The 16,306-nt window shown below is 58.0% G+C and overlaps 1 protein-coding gene across 1 annotated transcript; it reads left to right on the forward strand.

Moving 5' to 3' along the window:
* Positions 1-9,030: 9,030 nt before the first annotated feature.
* On the forward strand, positions 9,031-14,086 carry GLA (galactosidase alpha; the record flags this gene model as incomplete). The annotated part of the gene is given in 8 exon segments (XM_082004058.1): positions 9,031-9,213; positions 9,215-9,231; positions 9,537-9,711; positions 9,942-10,119; positions 11,627-11,718; positions 12,630-12,791; positions 13,403-13,600; positions 13,823-14,086. Coding segments are annotated over 8 exon segments (1,269 nt in total).
* Between the last annotated feature and the right edge of the window lie 2,220 nt (positions 14,087-16,306).

Consider the following 16,306-nt stretch of genomic DNA (forward strand, 5'->3'; position numbering starts at 1 on the left):
ATCAGCCCTTGGACGCCAGGAGAGGCTTCCCGGCTACCCCCAGCATGCTCCCTTGCTCCCTGCCTTTCACAGACGCTAAGCACCGACCCCTGGAGATGAACGCCAGCCCGGGCAGGAACGGGGAGGCTCTGCCGGATCCAGGAACCACCTGCCGGCTTAAAACAGACCAACATGCAGCCGCCCTCAGGTGGAGGCTGCAGAGCCACCCCGGGGTGCCGCTGGCAAGGTACTGGCTGCAGCCAGGAGCACCCCGGGTTGCTGCTCTGTCAGAGACCAGAGCAGAGCCCCGCTGCCCACAGCTCCTGTGCCGATGGCCTGAGGCAGCACAGCCCAGGTGCCGCAGCCCGATGGTGAATCCCCAGACCTCGCAAAGCCAGGCTCAGGGAGCTCCCCGCACCCAGCTTTGGCCCCCAATAAGCACCCGGCGGCTGCTCCAGCCCAGAGGGACCCAACTGGGAGGATCAGCACTCCCAGTCTGCCATCTCCTCCCTCAAATGCCCTTGGCTGGGCCCGCTGGCTCCCTAGGCGGGGGGAATAGCTGCTGCCCCCCAGGGCACGCAGGGAACCCCAGCTCCCCTCCACCGTGTCCCCCGGGGTGGCCGCAAGCGCTCGGTCTGGGGCAGGGGAATAAAACTCTGCTGCAAATGAGAACTAATCTCAGCAATTTGAGCCGTTGCTGCTCTTCCCACTGAGAAATCTTGCTTAGCCAGCAGATTGCCAAGTTAAAGATGCCAGGGCGCAAGTTCTCCGCATGAGAGCCCCCGTGCCGGCTGAGCGCCTGTGCAAGCTGACCTCAACAAGGAGGCTGCTCTCTGCGGTTTGGAGGGCAGTGCTGGTCAGAGATGGTGTTTGGGATCCGGCACCCGGGCTACATGTGGGCTGGGCACGAGGCAAGGGGCTGGCCTGCAGCACACCCTGCGAGAAGAGACCCATCGCAGACAGATATGGCACCGGTGGGGCAGAGCGGGGATGAGCCCGAGAGACCAAAATGAATGGCCCAGGGACTCGGCAGAAGCCAGACATGCAGCCTGGGCTTGCACATACCAGTCCCTCACCAAATCTTCACACAAACAACCCACCCCCACGGATAAAAGAGCAGGACGAGGCGAGTCGCTAACAACGTGCAGCTGTTGGTGGGGAGGGGTGCGGGCACCACTGGCCCAGCACCCAAGGGGCCACAAGGCAAGCGGGGCTGTGCTGTGGGTGATGGCAGTGAGCTGTGACCTAAGGGTGAAGGCAGGTATCGGCCCTCACGGCACTTGGCGGGCATGATCATGGACATGCAGCCTGTGGGCACGCTGCCCTCCCTGCAGTCCCTGGCCAGCATGGGGGGAGATGGGGTGAGCAAGGGCAGAGACCAGCAGGGAGTCCACCTCTCTCAGCCTCCCCTCTCTGCTGCAGCAGGCAGCCCCCACCAAGCAGCTGTGGGGAGAAATGGGCGTCTGGGCCCTTGGGGGACTAAGAGACCCTGCAAGCCCTGATGGTAGCCAGGCTCCTGCATCCCTGCCTAGGTCTGCCCCAGCAAGCTGCCTGCCCCCTCCCATTCAATGGCACAGGTACGCTTCCACCCCGCAGCAAACACGGCTGCCACAGCAGTGCCTGCAGCCCCAAGCTCCCTGCACCTCAATGCACCCTGCACCCCCATGCAGCCTTGCATCCTCTGCACCCCAATGTGCCCATCTCCCCCCCACCCCGCAGTTCACCCCCATGACCCCGGCTGGCTGAGGGCTGGGCTTCCCAAGCCCCCGAGCCGGAGCTGGGAGGAGGCCGGGGAGGGGAGTCAGTGTCAGGCTGCCAGGGTCGGGCTTGCCCTTGAACGCACCCTTCAGGCAGGTGCTGGACGACATGGCAGTCGGTCAGCGCTCGCCCCCACACCCTGTGCGCACCGCTGCCTGCCTCTGCCCGCAGCCTGCTGGCCCCGTGCTCTTGCCTGCATGCTTCGGGCTTTCTGAAAAGCACCTAACCTTGCACCGGGCACTTACATGACCATATCACCTGGTGGGGGGCTGTATAGGACATGCAGCCACAAACGCCTGCTCGTCCTGCAGCATTGGCGCCCACAGGGTGCCCCAGCTGACAGCCTTTCCCTTTGCCAGGAGGAAGAGCTCGTCCGCGAGAGCCGCTTCTACTTGCGAGGCTACGGGCTGGGCCACTGCCTGCAGCCGAAGGACGGGGCCGGGGAGGGCCCCAGCATCTACAGCCCCCCCCCGGCCGGCATGCTGCTGCAGGAAGGTGAAAGCCTCCGCAGGCGCTACATCGATCGGGCCAGCGCATCGACACCATCTCCCGAGCCGTCTTCCCCTTCACCTTCCTGGTCTTCAATATCTTCTACTGGGTCGTCTACAAAGTGCTGCGCTCGGAGGACATCCACTCTGTGCCCTGAGGCCCAGAAAAGCATGGCTGCCTCTCGGTCTGCTCCCCTCAGAGCACCCAGGTGCCACGAGCTCAGCCAGAACCATGTTCCCCTCTGTCCTGGAGCAGCGGCACAGCTGGGCTGGGCCTCAGAGCCCGGACTTGTGGCAGCCCCCGTGTCCTTCGGATGCTGGGGCACCGGAGGGCAGGATCAGCAACCCCAGGTCCCCATGGTCAGCTGGTGAGAGGGACCCCTCCTGCTTGGTGTCACCCCCAGGTACCCAGGATGCTGTGCTGTTCTGGGACCCTCAGGTAGCCGGGGGTGCTGCGCTGCCATGGCACGAGGGAGCCCCCAGTGCTTTGGGACGCTGCACAGCTGGTGGCCAGGGAACACCACCTTCCAGCCAAACACCTGCCACCTCTCCGCACCTTCCGTGTCAGGCTGCTGCTTCTCCAGGCAGCATCGCTGAGCCGCAGGCCACAAGCAGCCAGGCGAAAGGCTGCAGTCCTCTCTCCTCTGCTGGCCCAGAGTTTGGTTGCAGGAAACAGCAGGCAGCACCCCTGCCTGCCCCGGACTGTGTGGGGTGCTGGCTATGGCCCCATAGCCCCCAGCCCAGCAACAGACAGGGCCTCTCCAGCCCCCAGCCAGCTCCAACGCACAGTGAAGCAGACGGCTCAGGGATGCTTCCTCCCCTGCAGAGCCCAGAGCTGCCCATGGTGCCCGCAGCCGCAGGCATGACTGTGGCAGGGACACTGGGCAGGAGGCTCCATTTGCTCCGAGGAAACGCCAGCCCTGGGGCAGGCAGCAGGCAAGCCCAGTCCTGCTGAGAGTGAAGGGGTGCAGACGGCCACTGCAGCCGCAGACAGGAGCCGCATGGCACCGGGGAGCTGGTGCTACCTGCAGGGAGGGCTCACAGCCCGACTTCTGAGGGAGATTTTTGATGATGAAAGTAGCAGGGGCAGCTTGTCCGATCCCTTTGGAGGGGTAAAATGGTGCATCCCCAGACTGCTGCGTTCCCACAGTGCCAGCAGAGAGCCAGAGGTGAAAACTGCCCTGTTGCCCAGCTTTCTCCCCACCCTGGCGCCCAGGCATGGTGTCCCCCAGGCAGTTCACCCCTGCTGCTCCTCCACTGGAGAGGACAGCAGCCAAAACCTTGACAGGACAAGCTCAGCAAGGCTTCCAGCCCTCCAGACCTGGATATCCTCCATGCTTAGCAAGAAATAAAAGCAGTAGGTGGCGTTTATGTAGGTCCTAAAGAGAGAAATGTGTTGATGGTCTCCATTCCCCCTGCTCACAGCCAGCCTGGGGGGGCTCACAGCCCAGCAGGGTCTGTCCCCCCGTGGTCCCGGGCACAGGAGAGGGCCCAGGGTCTTCCAGGCAGGGGCAGCTGGAAACAGGATTCACTCCTTTCCTTGGAGGCTGTGGTGCCACCATGGCAGAGCAAGGGCCCCGGTGACCCGCTGTCATGGCAAAAGGGCCCCTGCAGAGCAGGGGGATGTGGGCAGGAGGCCAGCACTCGCTGCCGAAGCCAGACCTGGGCAGAACCCCCTGCCACGGCCCCTGGCCTCACTCAGCAGGCAGGCATCACCCTCTCCCTCACACAACTCACTGGGAGCAAAGCCCTGCACCCCCCCACACTGCCCAGCCCCCCAAACCTTGCAGAGCACTCAGCCGCATGCACCCATTTCACAGATGGGCCAAGCTGAGGGGAACTAGAACAAGGCCATGCCCGGGACCCACCAGGACAGGCCGAGCCAGCTGCATCCCACCACCACCATGCATACCTTCCCCACTGTCGGGGGCCCCGTGGGGCGCCACCGTGTGTCCAGGCCAAGCTTTCAAGACTTGTTTTTGGGGATGCCCCATTTGGAGGCAGAGGAAGGGGTGCACCTCATCTCCTCAGCTCACCCAGCCCCTCAAGGCAGTGCCAAACGGGGAGGTGCCAGCACCCGGGCAGCACCCGCAGGCACTAGGCGGCCAAGCCACCCCCTAGTAGTGGGTTTTTAAATAGCATCAATCTTCATACGCAAATAAAGCCTTTATGGGATTTTCAGTGGTGTGCTGGGGGTTTGTCTCTGCTGAGGACCCTGCGGCCAGCTCCAGCTCCTGGTGGGCCCCGCCATGTGTGGGAGGGACACGAGGATGAGGGCATGACAGCCCTGCGGGGACAGGAGCCCTGACCTGCAATTACACCCAGATATCCTTACCTCCCCAGGGGATTTTTCTGACATAATTGGTGTCAGGCTTTACCTCCCACATGGGAGATGCCAGCAGGGCTGTGCAGGAGCCCCCCGTGAGCTCCCAGCTCCAAACCGCATCGCTCTCCTCCCTCCCACCCCAGCTCCATGGGATGCTCCCCGTGGTCACCCCAGCTCCTTTCCACCCCATCCAGGCTTGGCCAGGGGACAAGACCCAAGATGGGGCAGATGTGGAGCCAGGGGGGGCTCCAGCTCCATGGTGGAGCTCAGACACCCGAGCATGGGCGAGCACCCCGACGGGTAAGCCCCCCTGCGCAGCCCCTTTGGTGCCGGCTTGCTGGGCTGGCGCCAACCTTACAGAGCTGCCAGCTGTCCTGGGGCCTTACGCCAGCCCTGCCGTGCCACCCGGGGCCGGCGCTTTTGTCCCCAGCTGGCGTGGGGGCAGGCAGAGCCCACAGCTGAGGGCCGAGCGCCCAAGGAAACATCAATCTCCCTCTGTCCTCCCGGCCAAGTTTCACAGACTGGCTCTGTTGGTACCTCGCAGCTCCATCGCCTGCCCGGCCCAACTGGGGTCTTCTGTGGTGGGGAGGAGAGAAAACTAAGTGCGCCCATGCCAGTTTGGTGCTGGGGTTGTTCTTGAGATGGGGCAAACCAAACCCTGCCATGGTCTTGGTCCTGCCCCCACCCTAAACCTAGAGAGGACGCAGCCAAGGGAAGAGCTGGCAGCCATTTCACGCCAGTGCGATGCACCCAGTTTCTTCACTCCCTGCTTTCCATTCTCTCCTTTGCCAAACGTCAGGTCTGGGCACCCAGCATCTATTTGCAGATAAATGCTGTGGTCAGGCCTAAGCCACCCAGCTCCAGGAACCGGCATGACTTGGAGAAATGAAAATGGTAAAAACCCCAACACATCCTTCCTAAGCTAAATCCCCCGGGTCCCATGCACTGATTGCAGCAAGGCCTGCTGGCACCGCAATAGCAAAGGCATGAGGGGAACGCTGCCCCACGGCCCCAAAAACCCTTGCAGTTCAGGTATCCCCAGGAGCAGCACTCAGCCCCACCCCGGTCCTCCCGGCAGCCCAGTTTGGACTGAGAGCCACGGGGGCACACACCCAGCTGCAGGGCTGTCACTGCCTCCAGCACACAGCTCCAGCGGGTTGTTCATATCCTGGGGACAGCCACAGCGCCCAGGATGGGAGTGCTGAGCCCCGCACCTTCCCGCAGGTCGCAGCGTTGCCAGGGACCAGCCCAGGTGGCCCTGTCCCCCAGGAAAGCCCACGGCCTCCAGACAGAAGCGATTTTCCATTTCCCACCCAAGGCTGTGCATTGGGGGATGCATCCCAGCCACCACGGGAAGCAGCGGTAGGCACGGGACCAACAGCTATGACCAAGTTAATTGCTGGTTTAAATGGAAGTTAATGGAGTTACACCGGGTTAACAGGACTCCCAGACAGTAAAATGAGCATCATCGGCACTGGCAGCTTCCTGACACCCTGCCAACAGCATGCCCAGGGCCAGGTGGCCACAAGCCCACAGGTTTGGGGCAGTCCTTCGCCAGCCCCAAGGGCTCCCTGGAACACTTGTGTGGGGCCATGCAACAGCACGCCAGCCGGGCCCCCGCTCCGCCAACCACAGAGGGCCTGATCCTGCTGGAGCTGAGCTCTGCTGCTGTGCACTCCCTTCCTCCCCTCCTCCTTCACCAGGGCCTCCTGCCGGCACCCACAGCCTGGAGCTGCCTTGGGGCAACACCAACTGCCAGAGGTTCAGCAAACCACTTTGGATGGATGGACCAGTGGCCGCAGGACAGTATGTCCCACGCTGTTCAGGACACTGGAGTTGGAGCCAGGGAAGTTCAATGTAGCAAGAACAGGCGAAAGCCCTGCTGGGGCTCTGAGCACTCATCACACTTCATTCATTGCCCAGGCATGGATTTTTTTAAAGAAAATATCAAGCTCCAAAGTCAGCCAGCCAGTCCTGAGCAGGCCAAGGCTGGTCCCTGCAGATAGGGAAACTGAGGCAGGAGGAAAGCACCAGGAGCTGGACTGGCACATGTCCTGCTGGGATCCAGCCACACCACAGTGCACAGGGCCCTCGCAGAACCGCAGATCCGCTGTGGCCGGCCCCACAAGGGCAGGATCCTTCCACCACAGGGAAGGTCCAGGTGTGGCGCGCTCAGGCAGCGTGGCTACGCCCGCACCCCAGCACAGCTCTGCCAGCGCTGCCCCCCCAGACGAAGGAGCCTCAGGAGCCAAGGGGACTTTGGCCCCTGGGGTGCCCCTGCCACCTAAGCTGCAGCATCACACCACAGCCCGTCACCTCCACCCACTCAGAGGGGCTTCACTGGTGCCCTGCTAAACCCCATGCCCCCATCTACCCCCAGCATTGCTTTTGGGACCAGCCTGCATCTCAGCACGTGCAGGCCACAGGGCACCCCACATACTCCCCAGCGCAAGAGGTGTGGGTACGCCAGATACTCCTGGGGGGCACGCAGGACCCCTGGGGAGGGGCAGCAAGAGAGGGTTGGAGCCCGCAGAGGAGCAGGGATCAGCACTGCAGCGCTCCCAAGCCCTGGGGAATACAGGATAACTGCCTGGCTGTGGGATGTGGTTTTGCACAAGAAAAAACAAAGCGATGAGGTTTTCCAGCCCCCAAAGTGGCTTGTTTTGTCCAACTTTGAGAAGCCTCTGCGCTTTAGCCCCTCAAGGAGCAGGGGGAGGACCCCAGCACTGAAACAAGCAGCAATTATCAAACCATGGGCTCTGAAGAGCTTTTGTTCCCTGGATGTGCCAGAGCAGGGATCGGAGGACACCTAGCGAGATGCCTCGATGGCCCCACACACCAGTGGCACCCACAGCCCAACACCATGGTGGCCCCAGCCCTGCAGCAGTCCCATCCTGCTCCCCTCCTCCTGCTGCAGAGGGGCCCATGACAAGAGCTCCAGCAGGGCTGCAGGGGCTGATCCAGCCCTGGGGGAGATGCACAGGGGGGAAGAATTGGCTCCTCATTTCCCACTGCTCTCAGTGCTACCTTGGCAGTGAGGGCCTCCATGCCTCCCTGACAGGCCACACATGCTGCCAGTGATGATACTTCCAGCAGAATGGGGTCCAGCAGTGCTCACAGCTGTGTGACTCCTGCCAAAACAGGAATTAAATGTGGGGCTCATCTCAGAGACACTGACTGGGATGCAGGTGCCCCTTACAGCTCTCTGGGTCCTGCTGACAGCAGCACTGACCCTTCCCAGAGGTGCTTGTCTCAACTCCAGTTGAGCTGATTTTACTAGTGCAAATGGGGCAATGCCCAGTGACTATGACTTATTCTAGCAGCTGAACTTGTTTGAAGAGAGACAACACTCTTTGAGTGCAAAGATCTGGATGGGTACAGGCACCCCAGGCAGAGATGCCCTGGATCCAGCTCCTCAGGCATCCCCACAAGCAGACAGAGCAGCAGCAAACAGCCTTGCCATACCCCACACTCCACATCAGCCTGTTGCCAGCGCTGGATCCAGCCCTGGGCTTCACTCTGATCCTTGGATCCCTACAAGAGGAGAGACAGGCTCTGCAGAGACCCCGTTCCCCTTCCTTACCTCCAAACCTACAGTCCCATAAAGCACCCTGAGCTTGCATCGCGGTAGACACCCTGCCAGCTCCTCAGCACAGCCAAGGCATCCGAGAGCCCTGTGCTCCAAACACTCCATGCAGCCAGGACAGGCAGGCCACAAGACGCTGTCCAAAGAAGCGCTGTAACACCAAACGCCTCCTCTTCCTCCACTGACGTTCGACAAGCTGTCACAGTCAAGGAGCGGTCATGCTCAAGGTAAAAGACAAAGCGAGGAAGATGAACCCGGCAGTCTGTCTCGGAGGGGACACTGAACCCAGGTGGCTAAGAGGGTACGGGTGACAGGAGCAAAGAGACCGGGGGAAGGCGGCGCTCTGAGGAGGCGCTGGCAGCAGAGCGTTCGTTCAGCAGCTGCTCACAGAGGTGCTGAGGCAAGGCTGGAGACCGGAGCCAAAACCAAGCCCCAGGCCCGTGGACAACAAACTCCCCTTCCATAGGGCTCTGTGCTCACACAGTTCAGCGCTGACGCCACGGAGCACGCACAAACCCACCGCCGCTGTGCTCACGGCAGCGCCGAGCCCGCCCCGCTCCCACGGGCAGCGCCGGCACTCCGGAGCCCCGGCTGCCGGGAGGAAGCGCATGTGTGGGCTCCCACCCGGGGCGCAGCCCCCCGAGCACCTCACGGAGGGCCCGGTGCGACAGCCGAGGCCGGGCGGCCCCGAGCACACCCCAGCCCAAGTGGAGCCAGCCCTGCCCGCCATGCGCCCTCCCGTCTCTCTCACGTGACCACCACCCCACGTGACAGCCCGGAGAGAAGGCGGGGCCGCGGTGCCCTCTGCTACCTGGGATTGGCGGAGGCGTGGCGGGCTCCGCGCGGCGATTGGCCGCTCGGACGTCCATCGGCGTGGCGGCTCCGCGGCGGCCATGGCGGCTCCGCGGCGGGTGCTGCTCTGGGTCCTGGCGGCGGCGCTGGCGCTGGACAACGGGCTGGCTCTGGACAACGGGATGGCGCGGACGCCGCCGATGGGTTGGCTGCACTGGGAGCGCTTCCTCTGCGCCACCGACTGCGCCACCGACCCGCGCCGCTGCGTCAGGTACCGGCACCGGCGGGGGGGTGCCCCGGGGGTGGAGGGTCACGGCCCCAAGGGAGCCCAGGTACTGGCACTGGGGGTGTCAGGACCGGGGACAGCCGTCCCCGGTGCGGTGCTCTGCGGCCCTGTCCCCTGGCAGCCGGGGTGCCCTCCCCATGCCAGGGCAGAGCCCCCGTGCCGGGGCCAGGGCCTTCCCCACACTCTGCCGTTTGTGTGCTCACGGCCGGCATAGCCCGTTGGCAGAAGGGCCGCACGGTTGCTGTGTCAGTGCATCGGGCTGCCAGCCATGGGCTGCCACGTTCTTCACTTTCTTTCCTGGTGCTGCCTTCCTGTGCCCAGCGAGCGGCTCTTCGCGGAGATGGCCGACGTGATGGCTGCTGAGGGCTGGAGGGACGCAGGCTATGAATTTGTCTGCATTGACGACTGCTGGATGGCCCCAACGCGGGACGAACAGGGCAGGCTCCAGGCTGACCCAAAACGGTTCCCCAGTGGGATCCGCAAGCTGGCTGACTACGTGAGTGCCACCTGCCACAGTGTAGGGCAGTAACAGCAGTTGGGGACCCAACCTCCAGCCATGCTGGGAGCAGGAGAGGAGAGGGAAGGCCAGGTGGGGAATGGTTGCATAGCTGCTGAGCTAAGGCCCTGCCTGCCAGAGTTGGGGTTTTGCTTCCTTTGTTGGCCCAGCTCCGCTTCCTCCTGCCTTGTGACTCCCATCCCCAGTTCTTTTTCTGTCTGCCAGCACAGGTCCACTCCAAGGGGCTGAAGTTGGGAATCTACAGTGATGTCGGGAACAAGACGTGTGCTGGCTTCCCTGGCAGTTACAACCACTACGAACAGGATGCCCAAACGTTTGCCTCCTGGGGTGTGGACCTGCTGAAGTTTGATGGCTGCAACTCTGGCACGCTAGAGCTGCTGGCAGAAGGTAGGCATGGGCTCAAGGCAGCACTGCACCATGGGTTGAGAATAGTCTGCAGGCAGCAGCAATTCTAGGCCCAGGGTGGGCTCCAGGGAGTTGCTTTTCCCTGAGCATTTAAGGGATTTCCTTACAAAAGCAGGTATGAGATTCTGTTCCCAAGCCCAGGGTAGTGAGTATTGCTGGCCCAAGTTTCATCTGTTCAGCCTCCTGGAGCTTGCACTGATGTGCACAGCTTGAAAAAGCAGCTTTCTCACACCAGAGACAACATCGTGTCAAGCACAGAAACACTGACTACATACTGTGGGCGCTCTCTGCAAACCGCTGCCTCAGCTCTTAACGAGGCAGGGGCTTTGCCCTTCTGCAGTGCCTTTACTGGAGAGCTCAAAGTGTTTCACACACTTAACCCTTAATCCCTTTGGTGAGGCCATGTCAATGCGAATCAGCGTGAAGCTAGAACAGCTTGTGTCAGCTGTAAAAAGGGCAGTTATCAGGGCTTTTAACAGAAAAGAATGAAGGGACTTCTGGCATGAAAATCCTACTGGGGTTTTCATTTCAAAGCACGCCAGTGTAAATCCCAGTTCAGACGTTATTTGCACTCAGGCTGGCAAGTCAACAGCAGTAGCTCACTCTGCCGAGGGGGCTTGGCTACAGACTCTCTGCAAGCACAAGCAAATCCCAGTGCCACAGGAGCAGATTTGTGGGAAGAACAATGCAACTCAGAAGGCGGTTTTCTCTTGACTGGGCTCTCGCTGCTGGCACAGTCAGCACCACCGTGTTTGGCAGCAGGAATCGTGCATGCAGTCCTGGCTCTGCCTGGCAGAGAGAACCTGCCCAAGTGACAATCCCATCGAAGCCAACTGGTGGGGGTATATGCCAGCTGCCACAGCCAGGAGCACAGCTCAGCATCCCAAGTCACAGCTGAGCTGAAAGCTCTTGCTGGATCATATGTGTAACCCAGATACAATCCAGTTGTATTGAAGCAGTTCCAGGGGAGAGACCAAACTTTTCATTCCCTCTCTGCTGATTAAAAGGGACTTAACAGGGCTGTCTGAGGACAAGGACAGGAAAAAGTTAGTGCTTTTGCATTCTTGCCCAGTCCATATGGCACAAATGCCTCATAAGAACTCCTGCGACGTTATCCAGCGAAGCTGTATCCAGCAGCTTGACAGACACCAACTTGTATTTCCCAGGTATCTAGACGAAAAGATGCCACACAGCAAAACTGCAGCCTCTTGCCAGGGCTGTATGTACAAAGATCAGCAGTCTCGGAGCAATAAGCCTGCCAATGACCTGTAACAAAGCTGTGAAGAAGCTCACCTGTCCTTGGGAGGCAGGAGACTCACTGCAGACTACAAGCTTGCATGTCCTCCCTGTGGTGTTTCAGCTGTAATAATGTGTTCAGCCTTAATTTTGCAAGAGTTGAACTGAAACCTGAACCTGTGACATTGGATTAGTTCCTCTCTTTGACCAAGGAGATTGTGTAACCTCTGTCTGGTCTGTCCTATTTGTTTAGGTTACAGGCGCATGTCTCTGGCCCTGAATAAGACTGGGAGGAGCATTGTGTACTCCTGTGAGTGGCCTTTCTACTTGAGGCCTGTGCAGCAGGTAAGGAGTGTTTCTCAAGGCTTATCCTGGGACTGAAAGTGGGAAGAACAGAAAAGTATTAAGACTGCAAAACAGCTTCCCAAGAAACTTGCTGCTCTCTGGTCTGACAGAGAACAAGACTAAGGTGGAGGAAACCCACTTTTTAGAGCCCTGAAGTATACCTGAGGAGAGTCATGACTCTGCTGAAAAGAATTCAGTAGGATCCTGCAGCATATGAAGACACGCCCCAGCTGGAGCATGCCAAAGAACACAGCAGCATCCATCTGCTTTCTGTCTCCAAGGAACCAAGCAACAAAACACTGGCAATGCAGACATGCAGCTAGCAGATAGTTGGGTGTTATTCCTCCTGGACGCAGAGTGCTGCAGACTCAGCCTTACAGTCACCTCCAGGGACCAGGACCTTAGGACAGCCTATTTAACAGGAATTCTCCACATTGTTTACCAACAGATTTCTGCCAGCCAGTGTCCATGACTGACATGTTGTTCTCCACCCATAGGTGGCTTCCCCTGTGCCACCATGACGGGATGCTGCCATTCCCTCCCACTGGGAGTTAAATGCGTTAGTCACCAAAGGGTGTAAGCCCAAGAAATGGCAGTAATTACTGGGATGTCAGTTTAATCTCACTGGCCCTGTCACACCTTCAGTAAAAGAGCGCTCAAAGGGATTTTCTAACAGAGCCACGTAGTCACAACTGTTCTCCCAGGGGAAGCAGTAGTGTTGTCTGGAGCATGGCAGACTGGAGTTACTGGGCACAAGGCATCCTAGGGAACCAGCATGCACTAGATCATCCAGATAGCTGGTGATGGAAGGTGTTATCATAGTTCTCCCCCAGATTATCCCTGATTAATTTGTACAGTCTTGTTCTTGCACAGCCAGGCTCTCTGGCTAATCACACTCGCTGTTTTGGCAGCCCAATTACACAGAGATCAAACAGTACTGCAATCACTGGAGGAACTTTTTTGATGTCTATGATTCCTGGAGTAGCATCAAGAGTATCTTGGACTGGACAGCACTTCACCAGGACAGCATTGTGAAGATAGCTGGGCCAGGGGGCTGGAATGATCCTGACATGGCAAGTAGAGCAACACCCACCTCCCCTGCAGCACCAGCAAAAAATCCTTTCCTTGGCTCTAGGCTGAGAAGGATGGGAAGGGGGAGAAACATTGAGGGGAAGGGGGAGAAACATTGAGGGGAAGGGCTCTAACAGGGCCCTAGGATCCAGAACTTGATGAGGGAGTTCTTGGCTGGAAAGAGAAAGAGAACTACGGCTATGGACAGTATTGAGGAAGTGCTGTCTCTGTGTAATGCAGCTTCTACAAGCAGTGCCAGTTCAGAACACAGGCATGGCTGTGGGAGACAGTCTCCGAAATGCTGATCTCCCACCAGAGGGAAAACCCCTGGGTGCTAACATTGCAAGGAAGGAATAGTTGCATCTAAAAGCAGATTCTTAAACTCTGCCTAGGCAGATCCTTCTTCACCTCCACCAGTGGTTCATCCTAAATGCCACACTAGTCATGCCTTGTCTTTCCCAACCAGCTGGTTCTGCTCCTGGTGCTCAGCCTACCTAACCAGTCCCCAAATAGGGGTCTCACCGTCAGCATCCTGTCATTTACCAGTGCTTGGGTTGGTGGCCCAGTTTCTCCTCAGAAGGCAGCATTATCAGCTGTTTTTGTTTTGTCACAGCTGGTGATTGGAAACTTTGGGCTGAGCTGGGACCAGGCGGTGACTCAGATGGCAATGTGGGCTATCATGGCAGCTCCCCTCTTCATGTCCAATGACCTGCGGCACATTAGTCCTGAAGCCAAGTGGCTGCTCCAGAACAAAGAGGTGATCGCCATCAACCAGGACCCGCTGGGCAAGCAGGGATACCAAATCACCAAGGTACAGCAGGACCAGGCTGGGGGTGCTGTGTGGGGCACAGGCAGCCAGCCTCTTCAGAAAAGGGGCACTGGGGACACACAGGGTATAGAGGAGCGCTTAGGGTTTGGGAACAGGAGGCCAGTGACCCCACTTGTTCCTGACACCTGCTTAAACAGGCAGGCATGAAAACCATCAGTTCTATCTCCCCTAACGCAAGGCCTGGGTTTATTTTTTCCTTGGCAGGACAAGAACTTTGAGCTGTGGGAACGGCCCCTGTCTGGCCGAGCCTATGCTGTGGCAGTGCTGAACCAGCAGGAGATTGGAGGACCCCAGAACTTCACCTTCTCCCTTACCTTCCTCGGCAATGGGCTGGCCTGCAACCCAGCGTGCTCTGTCCGGCAGGTCCTGCCAGCCAGCAGGGACTGTGGGGTTTACAGCTGGGTCTCCTCCCTGAGTGTGGAGGTGAACCCAACAGGCACCGTGCTGCTGAAAGTAGTGGCACTATAGGAGGCAAAAGACAACCTTTTTGTAAGCCTCAGACTCTGCCTAAACTCCTTGCCCCAAGAATCCTCCCTCCTTCCTCCAAGCAGGATGCCTTTGTTTTCTCCTCAGGCATTGACTACTCAAGTGCTTCTATGTAGACATTGAACCTTCAGCCTAACGTGACAAATGCCCATCACTCCATCACCAACAGATAACAGAGAGAGGGGTGCTGCTTCTCTTGTTTACCCTTTCTCTGGCATCTCACCTAACTCGTTCTGCAGGAGGCTATAAGGGCCCCAGCAGGGCAAGAGGTCCTGTTAACACCCACTGCCACTACCAACCAAAGAAAGGCAAAGCATACCTGCAGCATCCTACAGCTTTCCTCGAGCATTTCAGGGACAACAGGGAAACACCCTGGCTGCCTTGTTCTTGCTTTGCCAGGCTGGGGCAGAGAGTCCAAGGAGAAAAGCTGCTTCTACCCCCACTGAAGAAGCCCAACACTCTCCTCAGAGTGTGGACATCTACTTCCACCTTCTGACAACTCAGGGACTGGCCTAAATCACTGCACTTCTTAGCAACTGCTTTCTTGACAGCTACCTGCTTATTATCAATGTGATTAGAGTATCATGCCTTAGGACTTGGCTTTTGAGGGTTTCTCCTTACCCCAGGAGTCTTCCTCTCACTACTGGCTGTCTTTAGATGACAATTCCCTCTCCACCCTTCACAGGGCACTGGGGTCCCCTTCCTCAGTGAGCTGCCTTCCAGAAATACCTGTGTGCTTGCTTTCCACTGCTGGCAGTAGCCTTTAGGTTGAACAATAGGTCCTTTTGAGACAGGAGATGGATATTTCATCACTTACGCAACCATCATGTACAAGTATGTTCTCTTGTAACCACTACTCAACCAGGATACCTTGATTTGTTCTTATTTCTGTGATTAAGCATTTTGATTAAAATGTCCCTTAGAAAGGCTAAGCTGCTTCTTAGTTCCACTGTACAAGAGTACAGCATGATATCTAAAATTAAATCAAGTTTAAGAAAACAGGCCAGTTTGTTCCAGTCACTAAGTTCTTGTGAAAATTGTCACAGTTACTACAAACAGCGCTCAGTAAAGCTGACACAGTGCAGCCATACGGTCCATCTCGCAGGCAGAGGCCAAAGCCACTGCTACTGACAGCTTAAGCAGCAGGAGTTTGGAAATGCCAGTCACATTGGCCAGTACTGAATAAGCAGAAATACAAATTCTATTACTGTTTGGTAACTGGGTGCTCAGTCCCTATGAAGATGTGAGGAGGCATTTCTCCATCCTCCAGCTCTATTTCCACTACAAGAAAGTTACTCTTAAGAGAGCTCTGCACTGTGCTCCCAGCACCTGCCAACAGTGGACTTCCTACTCACAGGTAGCAAACTGCTGCCTCAAGTGGATGATCCCATCAGAGCCCAGGGTGGGCTGTTTTCTAAGGTACCATGATGCATCATTGCCTGTCAGTCACCACTCATTTGACACTTCAGTGCTGTGCTCAGGCTTTGTCTTTTCAGGAAAATTCTAAAAGGTGCCAACAGGAGTCAGACACAGGGGGCAGGCAGCCGAGGCCTGTCACACCATCATTTTCAGTGGGACAACACACAGCTGGGGGAACCATGGGCATGAAACTGTCCCTCTCCCATCTCTGAGCTACCTTAACACCCACAGCTACTGCACATAGGTCACAGCTGAGCTGGAGCCAGTAACCACTGCCTAATGTTGCAGGTGACACTTTTATCAGATTAAGCCCCTAGCTGCTCCTGGGCCCTCGCTGCCCCTTAGGGCCTACAGCCAAATGCAGGAGCTGTTTGGGAAGTTTCAGAGCACTCTGGTCCTTACTGCGTTGAAACCATTGCTGGGTGCAAGGAATCTTGCCTGCCTCTCCTCTCAGGTAAAGTCTTGGAGAAGGAAGAGGCCTACTCAGGCAGCTCTGCTTCCCTGCCCCCCCCAATCACAACTTCATCTACCAACAATTCAAATTCAGCATAACATTCCTGAAATGGAGCCACTGTAACAGACACATGTTTTAAATGTAACAAGCTGCAGAAGTTTAGAGGAGGCCCTTCTGAAGACAGCTTTCTACCATGGAAGCTCATAAATAAGCCTCGAGAAAAGCAGCAGCACAATGCTCACACATAGAAGCCACTGGTGCAAAGATCCATCAGAGCCTCAGGCTCTTATATACACTCTAGAACACGTCTTGGTAACAGTAAGGAAATC

The sequence above is a fragment of the Phaethon aethereus genome (genome assembly GCF_964289735.1).
Source record: "Phaethon aethereus genome assembly, chromosome: 10".
Taxonomy (NCBI): domain Eukaryota; kingdom Metazoa; phylum Chordata; class Aves; order Phaethontiformes; family Phaethontidae; genus Phaethon; species Phaethon aethereus.